This window comes from Genypterus blacodes, unplaced genomic scaffold, assembly GCF_046128005.1.
Source record: "Genypterus blacodes isolate CSIRO-AG114 ecotype Tasmania unplaced genomic scaffold, CSIRO-AGI_Gbla_v1 ptg000003l_1, whole genome shotgun sequence".
Taxonomy (NCBI): Eukaryota; Metazoa; Chordata; class Actinopteri; order Ophidiiformes; family Ophidiidae; genus Genypterus; species Genypterus blacodes.
In genome coordinates, this window is record NW_027466817.1 from 5,778,798 (window position 1) to 5,790,858 (window position 12,061).

The following is a 12,061-nucleotide window of genomic DNA, read 5'->3' on the forward strand; positions in this document are numbered from 1 at the left end:
TGGACTTTCCCGTCATTTACGTAATTGAAACGGTTGGTGGTGATGCGCTTCCTCCTGCCGCTTTCACGTGTTATCGGAAATGTATGACCTATAACCAAGCGATTGAAACGTTATGTACCGTGTATTTACTAGAAGTAACGATTTGTCCTGAATACCAAAAGCACAATATGTGCCACGTTATTATTAAACAGCGACCAAATGTATTACATTTGGTTTTTTTTACATTTCAAAAATACTTTTGTGCTCTAGACGTGTCATTACTTAATTAAATGTATATCTTACATGTGGCGCTATCAATATACATGTATGAACTACGTGTCCATGTTATCACTATATTTAATTTTTAAATGACGCAATATTGTGGAACTGTTTTATCGCGGCGGATGTGTACTACCAACTGTTGAGTTTAGGCAGTGTAACGACGTCGTACGGGTTGAGACGACGTCACCCCTCCCCTCCGCCGTCTCTCCGTCCAGACTAGCCGAGTAGAAGTTGCTGATTCTCGGTGAACATGGCCGCAGGTCCTCTCTCTGTATCCTCGAACGCGTCCACAAACAACGATGGCATTCTTATCGGGGACAAGGTGTACTCCGAGGTCTACCTTACGATCGACAACTCTCTTATCCCGGAAGAAAGACTCTCTCCGACGCCGTCTATGCTGGATGGCCTCGATATGAGCACGGAGACCGACCTTCGCATCCTAGGCTGTGAATTAATTCAGTCGGCGGGAATCCTTCTCCGGCTGCCACAGGTAAATATTCGGGGATAAAACCCGTTGTTTTACTAACGAATGTGTTCTAAAACACACCGAGGAGTGTTTGGCGTGTTTTCTAGTCAATAAGGCCTGTTTACTCGCAGATAGCTAATGTTAGCTAGCTCTTTGACGAATGCGTGGTGGAATCAAAATGGCGCCTGCCCATTGTGCAAGGTTAGGCCAACATTATAGGTTTAACGTTAAGTACAAACATGTTGTGTTTTTCTTGAACAGGTGGCTATGGCGACGGGACAAGTTCTTTTCCATCGATTTTTCTACTCCAAGTCATTCGTCAAACACAGTTTCGAGGTGAGTTCGCTTTCCGGCGCCGGTCTTTTGTCAGGCCGCCGCGCTGTAGTGTTAGCATAGCATAAAGAAACGTTATGGTTGCGTATAGGGCAGCCATGTTGTCGATGCACTCGCGAGAGATTCTCCAAGTACTTAAAAAGCAAAAGGCTTTACTAGACACACGCCGGGTGTACACTAACAAGACAAATGTCGAATGACGAGTCAGTATGTAAGGTTTCAATAATATTGTGGACACCAAGTTTTGTGGAAAGCGCCACAGAAGAATACAATTTAGACACGAAGAACAGAGTACTCATGGTGTGGCAGCCTTATCACCCTTATCAGGGCGTTAGTGTGATTGGTTATGGTGGTTTAAATCAGATGTGGGTGGCTTAGACTGGACGATAATAATAGCCGTTATTTGAGTGCTCACCTAACCTGTGAATGCTTAAAAACATCATAATATTCCTGATTCTTGGTATTTTCCCACTAAAGGAAACGCAAATTTAAAATGTAAATGAGTGAACTGGTTGTAATTTAAACAGTGCACACCCAGATCTATTTATGACCCTTTTCACATTGATGGTTAAAAAAATGCCATTTAATCTATTTTTATGCTGCTAATTGTGGGTTACAGCTGAACAAAGTGTCTAATATGCAGGCTGAATATAGCTGAGAATTGTGCTCAAGAGCTCGCAAATACTTCGCGTTTCAGAACGCTTACTGTAAATATTTTGCTCTGTGATCATTTTCTTCTCAGATTGTTGCCATGGCTTGTATTAATTTGGCTTCCAAGATCGAGGAAGCACCCCGGCGAATACGAGACGTCATCAATGGATTCCACCATCTGCGACAGATGAGAGGGAAAAAGTAAGCATCCTCATTTGAATCCACTCAATTTTACCAAACTTCAAAGTCTTGACTGTTTGATGCGGCACGTGTTGCATTTGTATTCATTTTTTCCTATGTCCAATGATGTGTTTTTTGATGTTGAAGTGCTCTTCTGTTTGTGTTCTCTAAACCGTTTTTAAAACCTTTCAGTTTCTGCTTCAGTGGTAGTTTCAGAAGTATAATTGTCTACACAAAACATCCAAATTTTAGATTACGTAGAGAAGATGAGGCACATTACACTTGAGTTGTGTGCTTCAGTCTTCATAGAAATCTGTTCAATGCCTTAATGTAAACCTTGGCATTAACTTGGCTTCTCCTTTCCCTTGCAACCAACTAACAGCGACCAGCTACATTTACCAAAGCCTGGGTGATGTGGAATGGTACGTAAGATGAAGCAGTCGGCATGACAACCATGAGGCGAGGAGTTCGCTCTCCTCCCCCCCCTGCCCCACCCCCTTCCCGTGGGAGACGCCCGTGGTCTGAGCGACTGCCGGGCACTGGGATCGGGGATGACAGGTTGGCCGAAGGTCCTTGGCCCCCCGGGGAACTTTGAGGACTCCTGTGGTTCAGTCTTATGCTTTGGGTATCTGTCCGTCAGTCTGCGGACCGTTGGGTAATGTAGTTTTCTACTCTGCTCCTCACCATGCATTTGTATGTGCTTCAAGAGCAGAACCACCTATTCACCTACTATTCATGGCTTTGATAGAAATATCACCTTGCTCATTGATCCTAGGATAATTCATTTTGGCGCTTGTAGTTTAGGTTATGTTGGGTCATTGCATGTACCCCAGCTTTGATAGACAGGGGCTGTGAAAAGTCACAGTTGCTTGTGAAGTTAATCCATCAGTAATCTTGGTGTGATTACAGCCAATCTCAGATGTGTCGCAGATTAGGAATTTGAATGTGCCACACCATACCAGAAGAGAGTAGAATTAACTCTTCTGAGTCTCAACTGCATGTTTGATCCATGACAGGCTGTCATATCTGAGTATGGTGTTGTATTAGGAAAGACGCCACTGAAATTGATCCACGCTGTAGTAGCACGTGGTATTTCTGAAGATGTATGGCAAGTCATTACAGTACATTCTTTTGTGTAGTCCCAGGTGTAATGTCAGAGTACACTGATGCATTTGTTGTATTTTAATGAATTACAAACTTAGAGAAGAGATATATTGCATGTTTGTTGTCAAACATTGTTGTACAGTTTTTGTAGAAAGATGGCAACAAATAATCTGATTTAGAGTCATTTGTGTGTTTGTAGTGCATCCTAATCAGTAAATATAGTACTTTGACAAAATGAAATGTAATAAGCCAATTACTGTTGGCATATTTTCATATGTTCTTAGACGCTAAAGCTTGTAAACATTAGAAAGTGGTGATTTTGGTATAAGGCTGTCAGTTATATATGTTGTTTTTGTAAACTCGCCATTAGAATGAATGAGTTAGTGTCTTGGAAATGCTCTTTAGTTGTTCATTGGTCAGGTATAAAGGAAGAGTGAAGTGACTGCTTGGTCAGTGATGGAGATGAGTGGTGAAGATTGAAGTTGATATTTCTGTTGAAGCTGTGATGCACGGTGATGGAGGCAGAGAGCTGCAGAGCCCAAGTTTCCACTGAAACCACAGAAGTCCCCAAACCCCATCAAACTGTCAGACATGCAAACAGCTTTCAGTTGGTTGGAACGGAAAAAAAAAGAGTGCAAAAACAGAAGGGCACCTTTGTTATTAACTTTGGTTTTTTTAGAGGGAGGAAATATCATTTTATTTTGATTCCTTTATAAACTAGGAATCCAAGTTCATTGATTCTTGATCAAAACTACATAAATACCAAAAACCAAGTCATCAAAGCGGAGCGGCGGATCCTGAAGGAGCTGGGCTTCTGTGTGCACGTCAAGCATCCACACAAGGTGAGTCACAGTCACACTCTGGACCAGCATGTGTAACCAGAATAACGTATAGCACCGCACACACAGCTTGAGCCACAGAGCATCATCATCTCATTTTGCTAACTGTATTAGTGCGGCTATTACATCATTCCAACAAAATGACAAACAAGAAAGCAGATTTGTTAGCGCACATTGATGATTCTGAATGTTTACACACTTAAAGCCGTGGGAGTGTAATAATTTGCCCTGACTTCTTTATTTCAGATTATCGTCATGTACCTCCAAGTCCTGGAATGCGAGAAGAACCAAACGCTGGTCCAGACCGCCTGGTAAGTTTCTTTCTCAGTCTTCCACTGACTGTTACCCCACAGCAGCAACCTGTGTCATGTCTGCCAGACGTGCTATCAGACCTGGGCTAAAGATGAATATGAAAGAGCTTGACACCGCGGAGTAACTCCAAGTAGCACTCGATTTACCTGGTACCAGCTCGGGACGTATGTGGACGCATCTGCCCGATTTGTGACATTGGAGTGTCCCATCATGTTTGTAATCACTAATTTGAAAGACATTCAACATTTTGCCCAGGTCTGTGCAACATTCCCTCCCCCCCACTCCACGATAACCTCTTCGCCCTTTTCCTCTCCGGTGGAGCAATTTGATTGATTGCCAAGCTGCGTCTTACTCGTCTCACTTGTCTTTGTCTGTCCTTACATGGCTTTGTTATGAAGTCTTTTGATGTGCGGTGCTCAGGGAACTTGGTTTAACTTTGTCCTTTCTCTCTACTCTTTGATTAAAGGGTAGTCCATGCTGGTAAGTCACATAAAGAACCTCTGAAATCTGCCTCCTCCAACTACATGACCTCAGGAAGCTCCCCCCATTGGCTGGCTGCCCCTCTCCAGACAGCCAGTTCCAGTGCCCAGGTTCACTGATTGAAGGGGGTGGGCCGTTTCCGACTACCAACATCATCTTGTTTTCTCTTGGGTGTAAACAAGGATTTGTATTTTTTTGGTCTTGCTACCAAGGTTTCAAGTCTAATTGCCTGTTTTTTGCCAAATAGCTACAGATACATTTGTACGCAGATTTTTTTTGTAGTTAGAAATGAAGGTTTCTTTTGACCAGCTACCTTTTTTTCAATTTTTTTATTTCAGTAGTGTACTGTGTCCTGTACCCAACTGACGTGTTGTCCAGACATGTCTGTCTTACAGGCTGATCCAGCTCTCGGCTTTTGCCTCCAAGGACCGGTCTCGCCCACGCACCAGATTCAGAGTCTGGCCACCGTTTGTTACCATAGTAGCATCGGCTTGATAGTTTTCGCACAGACCTGCTAAATTACAGTGCAGTGCTTTTCCAATAGTGTTTGAAGTGGCCGCCGTCCCCACATGTGACGGTTTTCCTCACTAACCTGCCATAGTAATGGGACTGGTTTTGATGTGGCAGTGTGCTGCTGCTGTGGTATGTACATGTGGAGACGTGTCGCCGAGTGTGATGGACATTACGCTGCGCTAAGAAAACTGTTATGCCTAGTTGACTTGTCATGGTATTCTTAGGGGGATCTGTGTGGGGTTAACGGTGGGCTAGGGAGTCCAACCATCATACTTGTGTTGTCCCCAGTTTTTGTCTATATGACCTCTTATGTCTCTTAAGGACATAGATGCTCACACCACCACCACACTAGCTTGATCCTCATCCTGGTCATTTTGTCTTCACTGCTCCCCCTGTTGCTAATGTCATCCACCCACTGTCCAAATGTTATGTCGGTACAGAGTTTTTATTTCCTTGGGATATGCAGCCATGTGGTCTCACAAGGCCACCTTGGTTTTCGCTTGAGTGGTTTCTTTTTTTATTTGGCATGTTTGCTGCTCCTCCAGCCAGAGATGAGGTTGAAACATTGCGGTACATTTAAGCACAGCGGGGAGGTTTTGGCTTTGCCCAACATACCAGTTGAGACGCCAAATGGCAAAATTAGTGCACGTTGTCGTGCATGTCACTATTTGTGCATCGCTTCACTGTTAGTCCAAATCTAACGGCCTGAAAACAGCATCTTCATCAAACGTCAATCATCTTGTCTACCTGCATGTTTCCCCTCATAAGGCATGCATCTGTGACTGGCTCATTCCGTCTTAGCGTGGTGTCTCTCTGAGCTCACAGTGTGCTGTGCTTAACAGGTCTGAGGTTCAATTTACAATGATCCCCTTGAGTCTCCAGGCTTTATCCGTGACATACAGCAGCACCGTATGGATTCCCAGAGAGAGAGAAGGACAAAGTTAAACCTGTTGACTGAAACAAGCAATACATACACTTATTCTGTTGAAATCAGTGCTAATTTAAATAGGCGAACGTATTATGCCAGTTTAATCAGTGTTTTGTGTAAAAGTGACTTAGTTTTAGAAAATGAAAGCTCTAGTCCTTATGATTTATTGAGACTCAGCACATGTAAGTCTGCAGGTCAGCAACCTGAATCGATGTTGTGGTCACTGCTGTGCTGTGACAAGTGTGTGTGTGGTTGGGAAACGACCTTGTGTAGAGAAGATTCTATGTGTTTTTGTTGTGTCTCTGGTTTCCATAGGAACTACATGAATGACAGCCTGAGAACAAACGTGTTTGTGAGGTTCCAAGCTGAGACCATCGCCTGTGCCTGCATATACCTCGCTGCCCGAGCGCTCCAGGTAACGTGTGTGTGCTGGAGCTGAGCACTGATTTCTCACATTGGTCCTCATGCTTTTTTGTTTTATTTTGAATTAACTGTCAAAACACTAATGTTGCTGTGCCTGTTTCGCTTAGATACCGTTGCCTTCAAAACCTCACTGGTACCTGCTGTTTGGAGCCAGTGAAGAGGAGATCAAGGAGATCTGTGTAACGACCCTGAGACTCTACACCAGGAAGAAGGTAATGTTACACAAAGTGATATTAGTGTCAGTGATATATTCCTCTTTGGGTCGTGGTATGAAGTATTTAGAAAGAAAGAAAAACGTTCATACATTGTGTAATAACCTGTGAGCTCACAGTAGTCGCTTTTCATTGATGACATTGTCTAAGTTGACGTCTCCATTCCTTTCCCAGCCCAACTATGACCAGCTGGAGAAGGAGGTGGAGCGCAGGAAGGTGTTTCTGGCAGATGCCAAGCTGAAGGCCAAAGGTCTGAATCCTGACGGCACTCCAGCACTTTCTACTTTGGGTGGCTTCTCCCCTGCGTCCAAGCCCTGTTCCCCAAATGTGGTCAAGGTGGAGGAGAAATCACCCAACCCCCAGACCCTCAAACCAGTGAAGAAGGAGCCGGACAACCGAGCTCAGGTCACCAAGAGTCCACACAATGGGTGAGCAATAAACAATATGCACATTCAATATTGACTACACTGGTACTCATATGTATTGTGGCCAATTGTTTGTGGGTAAACATGGCACACCGTCAAACAGCCAGTAGTCGAATTCAGGAAATTGGCACGGCAGAATCGGTGATTTTGATCACAAAAACCACAACCAGAGAAATCGTCAAATTCAGAGGAATTGACTTTAACATTGTTGATGTAATCTCTCAGCTTAAGGAAGGAGGTGAAGATTGGGAGAAACAGCAGAAGTGGAAGTCGGTCTCGTTCCAGAACACGTTCTCGATCCAGGTCCCGCTCCCCTCGCAGACAGTAAGATTTGGTTTGTTGTACCTGCTAATGTGTGAACAGTTCATTTAAACTAATACAGCCAATAGGTACTTAACAGGATATTAACTGGATATTTAAACTAGGTCTTCATCTGCCTCATCATCCTCTTTCCTTTTCCACTTCTACAGCTACAACAGCAGACGTAGTCGTTCTGGGACCTACAGCTCTCGCTCGCGATCTCGCTCTCACAGTCGCAGCCCGTCGCCTCGGCGCCACCAGCCCTCCCCCCTCCTACCCCACCTCAAGTCCAAGACGAGCCATCACGGGAACAGTGACTCCAAGCTCCCCGGGCGCCACAGTGGCGGCGGCGGAGGAGGAGCAGGAGCAGGAGCAGGCTCCGGACACAAAAGGAAGCGCACGCGCTCCCGTTCACGCTCCCGCACTCCGGTCAAAGTAGAAAGAGACCGGGAGAGGGAGCGAGAGAGAGACAGAGACCGTCCCTCCACTGACCTCCTGTCGAAGAAACACAAACACGAGCGAGGAGGCGGCCACCACAGAGGGGACAGGAGGGACAGGGAGAGGTCTCGCTCCTACGACAGGGAGAGAGACAGGGAGCGTAGTCACAAGAGCAAACACCACAGCAGTGGCGGACATTCAGGACATAGTCGCCACCGCCGCTGAGACACATTGACAAACCAGCTCCGGATCCGAAAGTCACACAAGTGCCAGCTGTATACTCCACTGAGATCCAATCTGGGGACCCTTCTCCTAGGTCAGCCAGGAGCTACTTGTGTCTGAAAGTCTATGTCCTGACCCCAGTCACACGATAGTAATAACCAGCTTACAGGCAACAGTCTTGGTGCTCCAGTGTGACCTGTGCACTCAACAGCTGGAGCCTTTCACTCTTTGCCTCCAAAGGCACCAGATGGGATCTCTTGGAGTATACGGCCAGCCCCAATTCCAGTTCAGCTTCTGGGTTTCTCATTTGCACCCCAATACTAATCCTTCAAGCAGTTTGGTTTGCAGGTCTTCAACATCTTGCACCTTTACATTTTCTTCGTCTGCAGCCAGCTAAGGGCTTAAAACTGTAATAAGATCTTAACATGAGACTTGTTCACGGAGGTAGCTCGACTCCATCATGTAGCTGTCTTACATCCAGCTGCACAAATGTCTCGGTGACAGATTTAGCTGTTTAGTTGATGAAACGACGGACGCGTATACAAATCACTGGCCTGCAGCTGCTGATTGGTGATGGCTGGTGCAAAGTGTTACTGCCAGGTGAAGGTTTGCATTTGAGTAACCCGGGCTGTTGTGATAATCCAGCAGCCTATGGACTGTTAGTGTTTTTATTTTTCATCATTGTCCCACATCCTCTTGTATACTGTTCTATCCTTTGTTTTACATGTAAAGTTCTGGACTTGGAAAAAACTTATTTACAGTGTAAAGATGGATTGGTATCCGCTGACATTGTGAATGCTTTGATTTATAAAAGCAAAGTGTTCAGTGGAATGGTTTGATTAAATGTACAATAAAAAGGATCATTCAGGAACGATCAATGTTTGCACATCAATGGACGGCCGGGCGACTTTTTGTTTCATTGTTTTTGTTCGAAAGATGTATGTCATTAAAGCCGTGTTCTGTACAGATGAAATATATTCGCTCTAGACTTTTTTCTTCATTTTTTTACAGCAGGGGAAGCAGACTTGATTTCAGAGTATTTAGGATTGTGAATTTGTTACACTGGTTTTTAGTCTGCATGTGTTCATGTCTGATTTTTATTCAGTAATAAATGAATCATGTCACCGAATGCTGTCTCTGCCAGTGCCTATTGTAACACCTACTGAACACAAATATAGACGCACAACACACTTAAAAGATATGAAGATGACATTGACTCAAAGGGAATGAGCCCAACAATTGACACAGGTTTATTAAGTACTTATGTATTAAATGGGATATGTATCTGGATTTGTTGGTCACAGATTCCCCATAAATTTGTCCATGAACTGAGCACTAGCAAGTAGAGGACTCCGTTAATTTATACTTCATTCAGACGACAGAAGCATTTTGCTGCAGTTGGAAGATGTAGAACGAAGATACAAATTTGAGCCTTGTGAAGGCTCAAGCAGGTGCCAGTGTACAAAGTGCTGTAACAGTATATGTCCAACAGAGGGCAACACGGAGCTTCAACAGAGCTTCATTTAGACGCTGCAGATGGATTTGTAATCTGAATTAGGAACACGTTAAAACTCAGTTCATTTGAGAGTCCATCACAGTCATCCAGGTTCAATAGATGCTCAGCAGTAATGTATATATACTGTATATATGTAGCCATACAGGGGGTTTGGCTCAGTGGGCATCAGCACTAGAGTTGTGGACGGCAGTATGGATATTTGTCTTAACAACTAAAGCCAATTGCAAATAACACTCCTTCAAATATTTTAAACAATTAACATGCTTGTGTCATGCATTTAATTGTTTTTATACATTGGATAAAATAAAGTATGGTGTTTGTAGGTCCAACTCAGAGAGACATTTAGAGCCAAGAGCACCGCAAAGTGGTGAAAAAATGAACTGCGGATGAATGAATTTATACATAAGGCTCTTTCTGTCTAATGTTCAATCACAGGAAAAACTTGCATGCAAGAATGCTGATAAGCCAAAAAAAATTACTTACATAAACATCTCGTACATGTTTTCATGTTAAAAGTATGTGATTGTCATAATCTTGCTATATTGTGGGTGATCATAGTTTCATGCTCTCTGTCAGCTCCAATTCTGTGGCCAAAAGAATAAAAATGAGAGAAAATATGGAAATCTTTCTCTTGTATGTCTCTTGAAATACCTCACCATGAAGCCCTAAGCGGTGTGTTGGGTTCCAGTGAGCCTGTCTTTGTTTCAGTAAAGACCCCTGTGTTCTGTACATACAGTAGGTCTTAGATATGTAGATGTTCAACTACATGTCATTAAGTTCCACCCAAATTTGCATATTTCAGTACCAAGTTGGTAGTGTGACGTGAGAAGCAGCTAATGGTTCAAATATTCCACAGTGAAGAGAACAAACATGTGAATGATTCTGTCACTGCTGCTGTCAAAATGGAGTGAAAAAAGTCCCTTTAACCGCTGGCAGCAGCGAGCACCCACATGTGACATCTTGGGTCATGTGATGTATACTGGTAGACATGATTAGAAATTAGAGCCAAAACTGAAGCCTTGGATCCTTATTCAATCCCCTCGGCACTGGTACACACACTGTGGATACACTGTGATGTACCTACAAATTAATCTAAATATTTGTTGCTAAACCAAACACCAAAGACGTAATCACAGAAGTGTGTGAATGGCTTTGATAAATTCAGCCAATCAGAGGGCGGGAGATTGTTTCACAGATGTAGCTTCTTTTTATTTAAAGAGCGACCCCTCCATGGGCTCAACAAAGTGTGAACTTAAACACCAAGAGGCTCTGCACTCTTAACCAGTAACAATAATAAAGTTATAGAATCTGTCAAACCTCACACGATGAAACCACGGCTGACAATCTGTTGGAAAAATCCCCATTTATTGCCAAATGGTGCACAACAGCAAAGTCTGAGTCATCCCCTCCAGCTCGCTGTTCAGCTCATCCAGTGACAAATGTGTCGATAAATGACTGGAACATACTGGCACTCTGCATGTGTCAGAGTCCTCGGGTTAATCATGACTTAATCTGCTCTGCTGGCCTCAGTTTAGCTGATGCATGAAGGCGATGCAGGGATCCGGACCATCCGGACCATTGGGTCTCTGCGGGAGACGGATTCCGAGAAAATCTGTTGTAACTATCACAGGAAGTACCAAGATACACTCATGGGGAAAGGAATTTGGGGTTTACTTTGTGGGCATATGGAAGAATTTTAGTCAGTCGTATCCGTTTGTGTGTGTTTGTTTGCATTTCTACTGTGGGTCTGTTTAGTGTTAGACAGCATGTAAACTTGTGTACTGCTCTTATCCCACTTCTGATTTATGTTGGGATGTTGTTTGTATGGTCTTCCCCTTTTCTAAGTGATACTGTTGTCTGAGTGTGTGTGTGTGTGTGTGTGTGTGTGTGTGTGTGTGTGTGTGTGTGTGTGTGTGTGTGTGTGTGTGTGTGTGTGGGTGTGTGCGGTGTTCTCTCTGGAGTCCTACTGGGACCACTGAAGTTTCACAAAGAAGACATTGGCCACAGGATCACAGTCATTGTGGGCACAATCAGTGCGTCAGCCTAACTGAACGAAGGCAACCAGACAAATGAAGTTAAGATGGAGTCAAAAACAATCCATAGTTTTGTTAAGATCCTGTTTGTTTGTTTTGTTTTTTTCAAGGAACCAGGTCGTATTTTATTCCTTTAAGTCACTTTTTTTTACTTTAAATGGTCAAAATGAAGTCCATGTGTGGAGAGAGAGAGAGAGAGAGAGAGAGAGAGAGAGAGAGAGAGAGAGAGAGAATTAAAAGAGAGAATTAAAAGAGAGATAGAAAGTCAATTGAGGAATACACTTTGGTTGGTGCAGATTTTCACTGGTAAATATTTAAATGTAGAAGATCAGTAGGCAGTTTCCAAAAGGCGTGACAGGCAAAAATATACAATCACACTGTATCAAGTTTTACAGTAGATAAAATACAGTGTTTATCTGCTTACA

At 43.6% G+C, this 12,061-nt stretch overlaps 1 protein-coding gene across 2 annotated transcripts; it reads left to right on the forward strand.

Annotated features, from left to right (window-relative positions):
• Nucleotides 1-421: 421 nt before the first annotated feature.
• On the forward strand, nucleotides 422-9,216 carry ccnl1a (cyclin L1a). 2 transcript variants are annotated; one of them, XM_076145522.1, is made up of 10 exons: nucleotides 422-751; nucleotides 989-1,063; nucleotides 1,803-1,912; nucleotides 3,717-3,837; nucleotides 4,081-4,145; nucleotides 6,383-6,482; nucleotides 6,598-6,702; nucleotides 6,877-7,130; nucleotides 7,353-7,451; nucleotides 7,598-9,216. In XM_076145522.1, the coding sequence occupies exons 1-10, from the start codon at nucleotides 512-514 to the stop codon at nucleotides 8,088-8,090; spliced, it is 1,662 nt and encodes a 553-aa protein (XP_076001637.1). In that variant the 5' UTR covers nucleotides 422-511; the 3' UTR covers nucleotides 8,091-9,216. The 2 variants fall into 2 exon arrangements, with proteins under 2 accessions (XP_076001637.1, XP_076001645.1); XM_076145530.1 differs by lacking the exons at nucleotides 422-751; nucleotides 989-1,063 and adding an exon at nucleotides 2,274-2,449.
• Nucleotides 9,217-12,061: the final 2,845 nt, after the last annotated feature.